The sequence below is a fragment of the Patella vulgata genome, chromosome 8, assembly GCF_932274485.2.
Source record: "Patella vulgata chromosome 8, xgPatVulg1.2, whole genome shotgun sequence".
In the NCBI taxonomy this organism is placed as follows: domain Eukaryota; kingdom Metazoa; phylum Mollusca; class Gastropoda; family Patellidae; genus Patella; species Patella vulgata.
In genome coordinates this window covers 44,083,044-44,099,352 of record NC_065886.2, presented here as the reverse complement: position 1 = coordinate 44,099,352, position 16,309 = coordinate 44,083,044, and the positions used below count along the sequence as shown (strand labels likewise).

General features: G+C 36.5%; 1 protein-coding gene across 2 annotated transcripts in view; it reads right to left on the bottom strand.

Moving 5' to 3' along the window:
• The window catches only part of LOC126830351 (uncharacterized), a 78,806-nt gene that overhangs the window by 2,586 nt on the left and 59,911 nt on the right, over positions 1–16,309 (bottom strand). For both annotated transcript variants that reach the window (XM_050560728.2, XM_050560727.2), the window contains exons 4-8: positions 9,721–9,837; positions 2,096–2,732; positions 1,660–1,825; positions 1,048–1,248; positions 15–229 (exon numbers count right to left, since the gene is read on the bottom strand). In XM_050560728.2, coding sequence (XP_050416685.1) covers positions 15–229; positions 1,048–1,248; positions 1,660–1,825; positions 2,096–2,732; positions 9,721–9,837 — 1,336 coding nt within the window. The remainder of the gene's footprint in view (positions 1–14; positions 230–1,047; positions 1,249–1,659; positions 1,826–2,095; positions 2,733–9,720; positions 9,838–16,309) is intronic.

The window sequence follows — 16,309 nt, the reverse complement described above, 5'->3', positions numbered from 1 at the left end:
CAAACTTAACTTACCAGCAATCAAACCCTTTCCAGTAGCTTTCACCCATAGAATGGAGAGCAGAACCGGTGGAAAACAGGGTATAGTAACTATAGCTCCCACATAGAAGATCCAATTTAAATCTATTCCAGATTCAAACACAATGAGACCTAATGGTACAATGGCTATGGTCACCCATACAATACACCAGTTTTTAAACTCTATCAGAACCTCATTGTATTCTCTAAACCTGAAACAAAGTACACGGTGAACTTTATAAACAAGGATGATAGTAATATATGGTCCAGGGGCCTTATTCATGAAAACGTAAACTTAAATATATTAAGAAACTTGCAAACTGATTGTTCATTGGCGGAGTACGATAGTAATGTATGGACCAGGGGCTTTATTCATGAACATTTATACTAAAATATATAAAACCAGTGGTTGCCAGGCAAGATAGGCCCATATTTGACAAGAGATGGATAAAGAACAAGCTAAAGAAAACCTCAACGATTTTCTCATGAACAGTTATTGAAAGTTGAGTAAATTCTTAACGTAAGTCTGAGGATGGTTTGTGAAACCGGAAATGAAATAAAATACGGTTAATAGTCTGTCTGCGCTAAACGGGCTAATGAAGACAAGGCGGGCATACGTGATGCAATGTACGCCGGATGCCGATATTTTTTTCACATCTGAACGACAAGATGTCATTCCTTGCTAGCCTATCCGCCCAGCACCTTTGACAGGAGAAACAGACTGGAAAATGCTGCGTAACTGTCTCGCCCAACACCAACAATCGAACCAAGGCTTTCTGTTTAATGAATCATTGTCATACCCATCGAGCCATAGCGGCTCCCCTGGAATGTTGGAGCTTCAATAGCCGTTCGGACGGGACGAAAAACCCAGGTCCCATGTACACATTGGCGTGCACGTAAAAGCACCGTTGGTCGTGGGCATGCGCTAATTCCACTCATAGCACACTGCATGGCGTATGCCCGTCTTCATTAGGACGTTAAACCCCATTTCATTTCGCTTCATTTCATTTCAACATAAAATGTAATTTACCTTCCGTGCGTGGGACATTGATAGTTTTGCTTCTCCGAGTATGACCCCTTTAACGCCCGTTTCCGCAGATCTTCTAAGCATCCTGGGCATTTGGTAGCATCCATACAATCACACACAAACTCAGCCACTACTCTCTGTCTCTTGGCTACTTCTTTCTTGGTCTTGCCACAGATCACACAATGGGCACTCTCAAGAGCATTTCTGTAAATTACAATCATGAAATAACACCCCAAAGTTTCTGAAATCTTGTCCAAATTTTGAATAATGTTCAGAAGAACAACTGCTTAGTATGGAAACACTAAGTTTTGTTGCATGTGTATTTATCAAGTTCAAACTGGCGCTTTTAAAGAGGAATTAGTACTATTGCTGAGTTAGAGATGCTTTAACGTAGCAATTGGCAGAACATTATGTCAAACTATTGCTGAGTTAGAGACGTATAAATATTTTCCTCGTGTTCAACGAGTAAAATATACTTTACTTAAAGCAGGTCAGAGGTTCGATTTTCCAGTTATTTTGACCTATTGGAGATAGCGTTAATTCCCCTTTAATTTATATGTACCGCTTGCAAGATTTTGCACCCAAAATGTCTATCATAAATTTAACAAATCTTACCTGAATGGTTTTAGATATGTTTGGTAAATATCGTACACGATGATTGAAGATATAGCCATGACTTCACCAGATCCTGTAGACATAAGCGCCATAGCTCCCATAGTTAACACTAGAATACCACCAGCAGATCCGAGAATCTTCTCAGCTATCAAAGGAGTCACTAGACCTATACAGAAGAGAATTAAGAAAGGGTTTATGATTTAAAATGTTTCAACTAGATGGGTACTACTAAGTTTTTTACTGACAAATCACTGAAGTATGTTCGTAACAAGACGCACGTTATCCATTCTGGTAAATACACTTATAAATGAACATTAAGACGGTTTATAAAAGCAAGGTCATACAATTTCTGGTTTGAGAACTCTCATCTCTTATTTACGAGCACAGGAACATTCTCAAATTGTAAACCTACATTGAAGGACATGTGTAGCCTTACCTTCATCTATCTGTCCTCGAGTCAGTAGATGACTTCCATTACTAGAACTGAGAGCTAGGTACGCCATTCCTGTTGTGGTGGCCATAGTTGAGGGTATAGAGAACCATATCAACCCAGCCAGTATAAAACCCCAGACTCCCTGTATTGGTTTGGCGGCAATTCTACTCTGCCAGGAAGCTTGATCACAATAAGTAACAGCAGACGACACAAACACCTCAATCACACCGTACAAAAACGCCACATTTGACCGAAAGGTGAGGAAACTATTTTCGTTGTTTTCTTCCGGTCCGTGAATGCACGATATAGCTTTGTACATGTTCTCCGAGTTGCCAATAGTGTCAAATTCACTCTCCGTATTGTGTAAAATTTTCACGACAAACACGATTAATAGGATGAAAACCAAACAGGCGTTGAAATATGACACATAAAAGGTAGTTCCCAATCCACCAATCAAAGAATAGGAACCAAACAACGTCGCCATGATGAGGACCGAGAACTCGTCCGAAGCATCTTTAGTGAGAGACTGGATAGTAGCTCTACCAGCTAGTAGTACACCAATTGTAATAACCAGGTTACACAGCAGAGCAAAAAAGCAGAAACATATATGGGCTGACTTTCCAAATCTGGCATGGATGATCTGAAATATGAAGGATTTTTTTTATTAATGATATTAATCAAGAAATCTAAATGGATTTGGACCCCCCACCCCTAAAAAAAAAAAAAAACCAAAAAAAAAAACCAAAAAAAACCCCCCACTATATCAAATGGTTCTGACGTGTCCCTGTTCATGTCCCTGGCTCTACGATTTTAGTAAGATGCATTCTGTAAGATTTAGATAAAGAGCTGACTGATCTTTCTATAATAGCTCAAAAATAGATGATGTCAAATGAAAATATTGAAAATTTCATTTAAATTACTTTATTATGACTGTTTAACGAAGTAGCGTAGATTGTTTATTATCGTAACAACGATACTTGGCAATCGAAACATAGTTTTTAAAATCTTGCGGTTGTTCTAATCTATATCTAGAAAGTTGATCATAGGCTTGTTGTGTGAATAAAGGAATCTGTCAGGGCCTCTTTATCATTTTCACGTAAACGGGTTTGAATTTTTCTAGAATTACCACAGGGCTTTCTAATATAATCTCCCTGTTAAAATTTCTCATAAATAATTTAGAATAAGATAAGTTATTTCAAAGTGTGCGTGACTCTTTACTTTGAGTTGTCATTGTAGGTTCATCTGGTAATTTAAAAACAGCGGAATTACTTTAAGTTCATCAAAAAGAGAACGGCCTTTGTTTTTCTTTAAAATTAAACATCGTAATTTAAGACAATCGGAATTGTTTTTTTTTTGTTTGGGCAGACACACCCTCCTTGGAACTAATGTACGTGGACGAAGATGACCTTACGCATTGTATTTGTTGGCTTCTTTGTATTACTTTTCACATCGATCCAAATCACGGTTTTAGACCCACCCAATGTATGCACACTCGGAAATATATCAACTTTAATTTGAGCTATTATATTCTCTTTGTCGTTGATTATTAATTAATTGTGCTAATTGATCGATTCAGCAGCGTGATTTTTACTGCCTATTGATCGAACTATAATCAATGTGACGAACAAATGAACAAATTAAACATTGATTGAGAAGATTTTTTGTATTAAAAGAGGATGGATCCAAACTAAGATTAAAACAATGTTTATCTATTAAGAAATAGACAACGACTGGAACGTCTTTAATCTATAAGATGATAAAAGGTTACTTAGTTAGGATCTGTTCCTTAAAAGGAATACAAATATGTTTTAGAACTCTGTTTTTGTTTATTTAAGTACATATTGACGTTCTTTTTTCTCTCGTTAAAGGAACATCTTTGTTTGTTCTATTTCTATGAACACTAAAAGGTAGCTTTCTATTGAAACTCGTATCCACTTGTAAGTACCGTCGGATGAACGACCACCAACAGGGACAACTCCCCAGTTGATCTTTATACCGTCTTAGCTTCTTCTCCTCCCATCGAAATCATGATCAATCTTGTCCAAAATACTGGCCTGTGGGTTCGTCGGCCGCAGAACTGGGCGGTTGCTAAATGGGAGGTGATTCCTGCCAAAAGTAGCTAACGGCTCAGCATTAAATAACACTGTCTTCTAATTACGGGTGTTCTAAAAAACGATTGACTTCTTTATCGGACCAGAAGACATGTAACAAGAAGTCATAATTCTTAATAGAGATTTTGAGTTAAAAATAGAAACAAATGTCGATAATCACATCAAATCAAATGTAATAATTAGAGATCAACGAGTGCAATAGTTTCGATTAAAATCGAAAGTAAGTTATACCTTTATTTTCAAAGGTGGTTGCCCATGGACTAAACCTGCTTGATTTAAGTCAAAAGCCAAGAGATTGTTTTTTATAAGAGAGAGAGGGGGAGAGAGAGAGAGAGGGGGAGAGAGAGAGAGAGAGAGAGATGGGATTTAACGTCCACTCGACACAAACTAGGTCATTTCGGGACTAACATATGGTTCAATTTTATTTCAATAATTCCTTTGCGCGTAGGGTTCTTTAGCAGTGGGAGGAAACCGGAGGACCCGGAGAAAACCCATGAGGTTGGACAGACAATCCTGTTCCTTGTCACGTACAACCGAGGAATCGAAACCACGCCAGTTGACTCAATGACAGATTTTATGATTACACCGCGCACACGCTAACCATTGGGCCATCCAAGCCCATTTTGATGGGTTTTCGACGATTGCTATAGTCTAATATAAAGTCAGTGTTACGATATAACGGATTTTGTGTTATTCTTTGACACAATTTAGTGAACAGGTCCACTTCTGCTTTTGAACAATAATGGAATCCTTTGTAGCTTAAAGATGCATTATGTAGAGCTAAATCTGCCTATTTCAGGTCTTTATTTTGGCTTCAAATGTTATATAAATTATTTAAATATTTATGAACACGACATGTCTATAATCAATCCAATGGACCATCGGGTGGCTAAAATTTAAATGGATTAAAAAAATCCAGAATTGAAAAATTTAACGATTGTCAACTCAAGCACTATTGCTAAGACAATAAACAGTCTACGCTACAAAACTTCAAACAAATCTCTGAATAAAGTCATCTGAATGAATTTTCATTATCTATTTTTGAACTATTATAGCATCTTTGATAATTTATATTACACATCGTATCAACCTAATTCAATGTTTTAAAAGATCCACATTACTTATAATGTGATTCTAACGCATTCAACTTGGACCCAGTACAGATAAGCGAGATTACATTTTTTAAAATGATCTAAGATATAATATCAACAGTGGCCAATTGATTTTGTGTCAGTTGATTTATTGACAGTTGTATATTAATACCGTTCTGGACACAAGTAATTCCAAACTGACCCCAGAATATCTTTAAGCGAAGCCTATGCATCGTATTAGAAGTTTGAAGACACCCCCTTCTTCGACCACTATACTTTCTCAAATATCCATGGTTTCATGATTCTTGCTCATTTGTTTCTAGTTTTCTGTCAATTAAATCGTTGATTGTTTGTCAAATTTTGTGTTTGTTTTATTGCGTTTACGGTTAATATTAAACCGAGATTTTCAGTAATACTAGCTGGACTCCACCCGAACCAAAAAAAAAACCAAGCTCAAAAAAAAAAAAAAAAATATCGATTAAATACTTTCTACGCATACTACAAACATCTATTCTAAGCATGAATAAATGCATGTTCTGGAGCAAATAATAATTCCAATGGCAACAGGACAGATATGTCTGTTAAGTTCTCTATGAGTCGTTTACCTTTGACAGAACGTCTGCTCCGTCGTGTTGTTATAAAGGAGAAATTGACCCATCCGAGTCATTCTTTGTCTGACGCTTTTCATTAAAGGCTTAATAACCTGTCAAGGCCGCTTACTACATTCACCAGAAGTAGATTGGTGCTTTCATGGATTTTTAGTGGATTAGGTACCTTTGTCCAATATTAGCGGACAAATCTTTCTCATTTGCTGACACTTGTCCAGTGGTGAAGTCGTTTCAAAGAGATTTCATCCGATAAAGAATCTTCAGCACAGAGCCCCATTCATTCTGTCCGATAAATCAATGTCACAAGGGGCCTTATAGCTATATTGACTATTTTAAGACTGGGTGGATGTGGCGCTAAAGACTTCTAATAACAATAGGAAAAGACTAGCGATAGTTTTTTGATGTTTCTAGTGGCTTCCTGTCAGATTTAACCGACGAAAACAAACTATTTCCGTACTTGAATGTGGGTGACACGAAATCAAACGCTCTTTCGAAATTTATTTTTACCTTCTTAAGAACCGCGTCCATTACCATTGCAATTAGAGTCCTGCTCATAAAAGGTATTGCTTAAGGCCTTTAAAAGCCGGATAAAGTGTGCTTCATCAATTTGAACAATAATCCTCATATTTAATCATTCAGAAATGTTTTCGGGCGTCAATTTTGTTTTTCTAGAAAATCATATCTTGGATACAAAGTGTTATTTATTCGGATAAAAAATACATTTCCTGTTCCAGAGTATTCAATGTAATTATACAATTTAAGTATCGCCCATCTTACTAAAATTCGGTCAGGCCGCTGGTGATAGTTGAACTTCATAAGTGAATTGATTAAACAAAGCTTGGGCGCGTCTATGAAACCTTATGGTCATAACCATCATCGGCTTCCATTATTACGAGAGTGTTTAAATCGGTTTTGGACTAACAAAGTAAGGAATCACCAACGTAGTTTTAAACATTCTGTGAATCCTCGTCTTGAATAAATATCATCTCAATTAGGCTACTCCACCCGGTCCGTTTGTAAAAAGTGCGACTAGATTTACAAATACTATACTATATTTAATTCTTTTAACACATTTAAAACCCTCGGTCATCGGAGAAGTTTATATCGTGTTGTTGATTGCGGAGAGACGGGGAGTGGGACTAACCGGAAAGACAGCCTATCCTTTCCTTCTGTTCGCAGCATCTCAAAGCAATCATATTTCATATTTAACTATAGGTCATAAGTATCGACTCTGTCTGGCTTAGTATAGACACGTATATTTAGACTACTCTGGTTAAATAAAGGATGTCAACTCAAGTGTTAAAGCGACATTCCTTTAAATATTTGTGTATTTGCTACAAGCAACTGAAGAGTGTATCTAACATAGGAATCAATTTTTATCGGTGCCCACGTACGTACTGATAATTTATAAATATTTCAAAAGAGCGGCCATTGTCAATACTATATGCGTTACAGTCTTGTGCTTGCTGTGGTTAATAGTGGCCGGGTAAAGCCTATGTCAGACCTTCCCGGAATTTTACCATGGTCTACCCGGGTTCTCAAACGGAAGCTATTTTGGCGGAAAAAGCGGTAGTACACAGTCAATGGTTTGTCTACGGTGCCCGGGATGGACGCGGTGCCACGGTTTACTACGATGCAGCCACGACAACTGTGTGTACTACTAGAGTTATTAGCACGGTTGTCCACGGTAGGCCACTGTCCATCCCGGTACCACTACGGTATCATCATAGTATTTCAAGGTTTGAATAGGGCTTTATATATTTTATCGATGGCCACAATGTGATGAACCGTGGCGACATCGGAGAAGACAGTAATGACACCGAGAAAGATCAACCCGGTTTCACTTAGTTCTGGTCACGGATCCCTACGATTGGCACCGGTTTGCTCAACGTAGTGCCCTGGGGTCAAATACCTGAAATTTTTGACAAGGCTTAACATCAAAATTAATGTTACCGACTTTTGTTATCACGTTATGATAACAATGCGATTATGATTTTATCCACCCCCCACCTTATTGGAACAACCATATCTGAAATAAAACAAGTTTCGATAGATGGTATAATTCTTTTTGAAGTCATGCTATTTAAATCCTGACAAAAGTACTTCCTGAAAGACAGCCGATAGATAAAATAGCTCGATTATCTTTAGGCTATAATAGGATTTTAAATATTATTGCAGACATTCTTTGTCCCCACTCGTTGTCCTTTTCGCAATGTCATCGAAGTGTTCAAGTCATAAAACATAATGTTGCTATTGATCTGCTATCGATCTTCATCTGTCTAATCATTGGTAATCATGGTAATTAAAGATTTGTTTATAAATACAAGTATATAAAGATATTGACCACTCAAGTATATTGTTCTATTAACACGCCATTGATCCAAATTGCTACAATTGAATACAACTACATATAATATGCGAATTAGAGACAATATAGAAACAGTAAATCGAGAATCTTACATTAACAAATAACTTTCTTAGTGGACCGTCGTCCTAGAAAACACTGCAGGATTCGCTACCAAAAATAAGATTTAATATTCAAACCGATCGCAATTCAGTTATTCACAGGTTAATTTCAGTCTAGATTTTAGTTCCTAATACTAGTGCTATGTAGATAACGGGTTGGATAAACATTCCTGGAAAAATCTGGCCCTCGCAAAGAAGCATTAATTCTCACATCATTTCAGAAACATTCCTAGAAAAATCAGGCTACCACAAAGGAGCATTTTATAATCCTCACATCATTTCAAAAACAACCGATCGCGATTCCTTTTTAAATTTGTCAATTATTAACTGAGTAAATTCCATTCTAGACTTTAATACTAGATAATTAATACTAATAAAACACTTAAAGGGGTTCATAAACATTTGACCCAAGTGAAGAATTACCCATGTCCATTAACATATTTTGGGGATTTAATACCAAGAAATTAATTTGTTGAGATTATTCATTATTCACGGGATAAACTTTATTCTAGATTAGAATAGATAGAGGGGGTAATAAACATTTAGTTTAAAAGAAATTTAGTTTTATGGTACGAAATTGTTGCATCAAGCTACCCGTAAGACTAATGTTCTCCGACTTAATCCGAAAAAAAATAATAATATATATATAATATTCATTAATTACATGCACATTTATCTTTTTATAAGGGGGGTCGGATGGCTGAATGGTTAGCGTGCGCGCGCTGTATCATAAAGTCTGTCATTGAGTCGACTGGCGTGGTTTCGAATCCCCGGTTGTACGTGGCAAGGAGTAGGGTCGCCTGTCCAACCTCGTGGGTTTTCTCCGGGTCCCCCGGTTTCCTCCCACTGCTAAAGACATCTACGTGCAAGCGAATTATGTAAATAAAATTAAACCATATGTTAGTCCCGAAATGACCTAGTTTGTGTCGAGTGGACGTTAAACCACATTTCTCTCTCTCTCTCTTTTTATAAATTGTCTACCAATCAAAGTTCTTATTCCTTTGATTAAACTGAACGACAAAATGCTCATTATCGTCATGGTGTCGACATAGTTTTCATCACTAGCACTCCATTAGACGCACGATTAGTTTACAGATGTATAGCACCCCATTGGAAATAAACAAAGTTTTTATTTAAGCAGGTTTTTATGGGTTAACCTCAAGAAGCTGATCATTCATGACATCATTACTGTTTCTCTCATCAAAACATTCTCATTTTATTATCATGTAACTTTATATTATCATCTATATTGTCATCTTTGATATCCCTCTTGGAAAATAAATAAATAAATGTAATTCTAAACGTATGTTGGCTTGGGATCGTGGGCCCAGGAAATAAATATAAGTACTTACCTGAAGATAAGTTTTAGCTCCAGGTGCTCGTGTTTTAAACTGTACTGATAATATAGGAAATATAAATATATTAATCATAATACCAACAGCATACCAAAACGGACCAGCAACTCCATTCTGAAAAAAAAATGTCGAAAATATAAATATGATAGTTTGTATAATCTGGTCATGAAACAAAATGTTTATTTTTTGTCGGGTACATCCTACCATATAGTTGATAGTTCCCTTTCTGTTGGTGTTTCCCAATAATAATTTCCGGTTCATGACTGATTGAAATATTTTAGGAATCGAGAATTATATTTAGAAATATGAAAAATAATAATTCTAATATCGCTTTGGTACAACCCAGTCCAGTTGTTTTACTCTATACTCTAAGCGCCCCAGTTATTTAAATACTAACAAATTTAAATTAAAAGAGTGCATGTTTGACAAATACATGTATGTGAAAGATCTGTCTTGTTGTGGCTTTATGAACATTTTGACATTAAGCAGTTGCACATAGACAGCCCCCCACACTCCTACAATATACATTTACATTCACTGGGCACACTGGGATTTCAAATTTGTCCCACAATATGACTTTGTAAACAAAATAATTGTATAGTTTTAAATACACGTATCTTAAGCTCAGATACCAAGTACGCAATTCAAAAGAATATAATTATTACTGAACGATGGATCAGCATTTGCCTAACCAAGACAATAGGAAACAATTTAAAGCGTCGCCCAGTAATTACATGATAACAGTTTCCATACTATTGTTTCCTGCGTAATTCCAGTTCATTTTCCCAATGTCATTGAAACGATTTCAAATCAAATTGCGAACTGAACAGAATTTAAGTAGACCTAGAGGGGTTTTAGAAATTTGTTTTTACAGAAATATAATTGTTTATAGTTTTATTTCGTCGGATATGAAAAAAATAAAACAACTAACTGATGGTTTTGCATTCGCTACTTTGAAGACGTCTTCAGATAGAATACTAAAAGGGTTTTACTGAAAGAAGCTATTCATCACAGCTAAAGATGGGAACGCTAATTATATCGTTTTCTACTTAGAGTAACACAAGACTTTATGTTGTAAAAAAACAAAGGAAAAACCGAGCTCTGTGATGGAGAGAAAAATCCAACTAACAGAAATATTACTAGAGGCTTGAACTAAAAAAGTTATTTTTCTATCGGGACATAAGACGCGTGTGTATGTGTCCGGGCAAAATTTCCCCATAGCACACTGTATATCCAGGCCCGTAGCTAGCGCTAGCGGGTGGGGGGATCAAGGGGAGCAGCCGCGCCCCCTCCCCCTTGGAAACATTTCCATTGGAAGCAATACGAAGGAAACGACCAACGTGCCCACATAAAGCCGAGTGACATTGGTTGGGCGCCAACGACGAGATTGGTTTTATGGGTGCATCGCCAATCATATCGTTATATATATGAGGCGCTTCATAACGAATCACACGATTAACACCACAACTTGATTGATAGGGCTCCCAAAATGGCGTGATCTGTGGGGTGCCTAAAATGACATGATTGGTGGGACGCGTTATAATGACAATATATGATTGTCAGGCCGCACGTAATGCATAATGCCGAGTTAAAATTGGTAAATCATTACAAACCATCTATACCACCTTCATCCTACCTCATTTTGATTATTGTGACGTCATCTGGGACAACTGCACAGACCAACTAGCTAACAAATTAGAGCACCTACAACTGGATGCACTTAGGTCCATATGTGGTGCTGTAAGGGGTACCGGTACAAAGAAACCGGTTTTATTACGCTAAAAGAGAGACGCAGAAGACATAAACTCAAACTCATTTATAAAATTATAAACCGCCTTTCTCCATCTTATCTTCATGATTTAATACTGACAAAAAGCGCACATTATAATCTCTGAAACACATGCCTACCTGAATATAAATGTAAAACAAATATTTTCTATAATTCTTTCATACCATCGTCAGTTAGAGAATGAAACAAATTAAGTGCAGGTACAAAAAATTCATTATCTCTAAATATTTTCAATTCGAAACTTATGGCTCAAGATTCAACACCACCAAAAACCTTTTCGTTTGGATCCCGCACAAACCAAACCATTCATTCTAAACTGCGTCTCTCTTGCCAAGTCTAAACGGACATAAAGTTTTACGTCACATTTCTGACAATCCATCCTGTAAATGTGGACATCAATTTGAAGACACTGATCATATTTTATTGAATTGCTCCTTATATTCAGATGCCCGAAATAAAACAATAAATAATTTATCGACTATTCATCGAAACACTACTGTTTTATTGCACGGAATTGACGACGTGGAAAACACGCTCAATATTTTTAAAACTGTCCACTCGTTCTTCGAAATCACCAGACGGTTCCAGGGACAACTATAAACACTCATTGTAAATATATTTTCACTATAATCATACTTGCACGTGTACATTGATTATCTATTTCTAAAATGTAAATACATGTATCTATATCTGACAGGGAGAGGGGTTTAATATAGGCTATGCCTGTTCCCCAATCCCTATTCAGATACAAATCTGAATAAAAGATTGCTTGTAAAAAAAAAAAAAAAAAATTGGTGGGGACCCACGGCATGATTGGTAGAATACCTCATCCTGGAGGGGTGCCCGTAAGGCCGAGACTGGTGGAGCGCCAACAACGAGATCATGGGGACCCACGGCATGATTGGTAGAATACCTCATCCTGGAGGGGTGCCCGTAAGCAGAGACTGGTGGAGCGCCCACAACGAGATCATGGGCGCCCAACCAATCCGATTAAAACACCGATCCAATTTCGTTTCGTTTTTATAGTTCAAAATTTCGATTTTACTTGTCTTTACTACACTTGGATCTGGAAGCGTTGTTATTTAACTCGTGTTCTGCTTGAAATGAGGGGTCAGCCAATCAAATGGTCTGTCGAATCGAGCGTTTGACCTTTTTTGCGCGGAACTGTGGCGGCAATAGAAATCAAAACAAAGCAAAAGTAGATAAAAAATACATGGCGGTCGCTAATTGGTTAATCGAAAGACTGATATAATCGGGTCAAATGTCACTTGCTTTGTACCTGACGTCATAGATCGTGAACTCCCACTATAACTTGTAAGATCTACATGTAGTGTAGGCCATCGAAAGTATAAAAAACGAAACGAAATATAGATCTATATTTTAATTAGATTGGCGCCCAACCAACAAACCGACCACATACCGAAGAAATCTACCATAAGAAAGCCAACTTGAGATGGTAGGAAAATTTCCAAGTCAAATTCACGCTCGGGATGAGATTGATTCAGGCGTGATAATCTTCAAAATTCGAACAAGTCGGACTCTAACCCGATTCCAAACTTTTCGTTTTTCTCATAAATTATTATAGGTACGCAAAAGGCATTCTTACCTTCAAATTTTTATAATATACATATCAAAATATCATAATGCGCCAATATCGCAAATTCAGCCTCAAAATTTTCCGTCCTTTCCATAGTTCCTCTCCTCAGGTGCAAACCCTATTTTCCAAATTGTCTGGGGTTAGAGCACCCTGGACCCTTCTACAAAGGGAGGCGCGTCCACGGTGCCGTTCGCCGTGTACCATCAAGTGTAGGTACATCGGCATATGCCCGACTTCATTAGCCCAGTCGGAGTAGAACAGTAGGACGTTAAACCCCATTTCATTCATTTCACTGTTTACAAATACTACACTTCCTATTCTATGTTGGTTTGCGTGCCAGCATTATTATTTTTTTCTTGTTTGACCATGCTGGTTATTAGTGCGGCCAGTTAAAAATAATGGGAAAGAATTCATAGAGAAGGTTGTTCTGTCGAGCGCTGCAAGTAACGAAACCTTTGGTGGTTTACATGCAAACTCTTTGCCGATGGTTTTTGTTTGTCTTAAAGACTGCACTACACCCTAAAATCAATGAGCCCTAGGCCATGGTATCAATGACCTATAGGGTAATCGAAAATATAATACATTTATTTTACTCAACCCTTCAAACTATTCATTGAATAAAAATACAATCTCATTAAAACACAGATCCTATTTTTTATAGTTCAAAATTTCGTTTTACTTGCCTTCACTTCACTAGGATCTGGAAGAGTTGTTATATAACCCACGCTCTGCTTGATGTGGGGGGATTAGCCAATGGAATTGTCCGTTGTGGGTTACCCACTTAAAACATCAACAATGATTGGTTAATCAAATGTCTGACGTTATAGGGTAAAAAGCCGCTCGTATGACCCCCGACACAATCTCCCACAACAACCGATCAGTTCTTCATGTTGTGGAGGTCATCGAAAGTATAAAAAAACGAAGCGAAATTATATATATATATATATATATATATATATATCTGTGCATGTATTTTAATCAGATTAATAAAATAAATATACATCATTGCATCAAAGATTGGCCCCATCTTTGGTTTAAAGTATTTAAAAAGTATATTGAATGCAACTTCTATGAAGATTTAAAAGGAAATAATTGTCCTGACTTTAGCTAAACTAGGCGGGACATTATAATATTGTCTGTAAGAAAGCTTTAATAACGTCTTCTTTTAGCAACAGTGTTTAAAAATAGCTCTAGTTATTTACGGTTAATAAGCAAAAATTATTACCATAAATCACAAATTAAAGATTACTACGGCAACAATGAATAATCAATGCATCATTCTGTTCCTGAGATTACTCGACATTGTAAGAAAGGTAGTAGTGATATAAGGAAGGTAGCGCTGTGTTTGCCATCCTATTATTCGTCTATTATCGCAAGTTAAGACATTCATAACGTCCAAAGACAAATGTACTGGTGTAAGCGAAAACAATCAATAGCACAATTCATTTACAAACGTTATTTACAAATTTTCAAGGACTTGTAATGGCCGACACTACGTTATAGAGGCACTTTGGTGTCAGTTTTATTTGACTAAAATCTGTTTTAATCTGTTCAATCCCAACGTTTCAAATGAGACCAATTCTTACGTTTCAAATGACAAATGAGCCCATTCCTAGCGTTTCAAATGGCAAAAATGAGCCTAATCCTAGCGTTTCAAATGATGTCAATCCTTACGTTTCAAATGACAATCTGTGAATTCGTTTTAGATATTCATATCATTTGAAATTCTATTTTGAAATAAGGCGAGTCACGTAAAAGGTAAACATCACGTGGCCATAGATCTTTCACCTGTAAACACTATAGTTACTACTTATATCGAAGTATTCTTCCTTAGGCCAAAACAAAGTATTCATTTCATTCTGAACTGGAAGATACCAAATTATGGTCTGCAGTCACGATCTTCTAACTGAACGTTAAATTACCTTCCCGGGACCAAGCTTCTCAATATTTTAAAACAATGATAGGAAAATATCTTTTATGTATTTAAATGTATTTAAAGCCTCTTAAGCATGATTGAAAAACGATACTTAAAGGAGCTAAATCGCTAATATTTGGGACCTAGAAATTGACAAAAATGGGTCGCAACGCATATAATAATGTAATATGAATGTATATAAACTGATTTACATTCAATTGTTTCTGTTTTTACAGTAATTTCTAATCAGTTATGTTCGGCGAAATACGCCAGAAGTCTCATGTGAATGGCAATCTTTAGCGTCTGGTTTTTCCAGTCTACACCGATGGTATTGCGCATGCTCTCCAGATAAGAATATAGCGTTACCATTTGACGTGACTTGTGGAATATGTCTAGCCCTGTTCTTTGAATCCCTTGATCCAAATGGCCCTGAAACGCATTATGGTACACGATATGTGTACCAATGGTAAAATGTTTATTTTGTCTTGAATATTGGATATCAGAAGCCCATCTTTTCCCTGTAAGATCACAAGACCAATGTTGATTTGAATTGACAAATAATTTGTGTTTTCAATGTCGAAGATTTTTGATGATATTGAGTTAGAGACTTAGCTACTTTAAATGTGCTACGATGCTATAGTCTCGATGGCTCCAATTCAAATGGACCCGCTTTGACTAAAACGAATAATTGTCTACACAGTAGAGCACTAAGTTCGTATACAGTACCAAAAGTAATACTGAGATTTCATGTCTTCTGTGTGGGAAGAATGCAGGTTGGTGATACTTTTTATAGTAATATAAAGGACACCATTTTGTCTACCGCTGTGTTATATTGCTAGGAAGGATCTTCGACATGACCAGTGTCGTAACTAGCTCAAAGCAACGAGGGCGGCGTGAAGTGTTCTCAGGGGTGCTGTAAAATTGATGGACAATGTATATCTATTGTTTTTATGGTCGACAATTTTTACGGACCTGGACATGACTTCGAAGATCAAACATTTATTCATTTTCAAAAATAAAATAAAGAGCAAGCTAATCTTGAATAAACATCATACCTTTTTTTATAATTTAGATACAAAAAACTACCAGGACTAAGTTTTGAATTTATGAAAAGGCACACTATTTTTTTTTCATCTAAAAGTTGATCATTTATTTAGATATCACAACTAAGCAAATCGACAAGTTTTCACTACGTTTACACTCTTTACTTAAATTGTTTAAAGATCCAAAAGTGACATAAAATACACATAGTCATTGATTTTATTTCAAATACTATTGACAATTT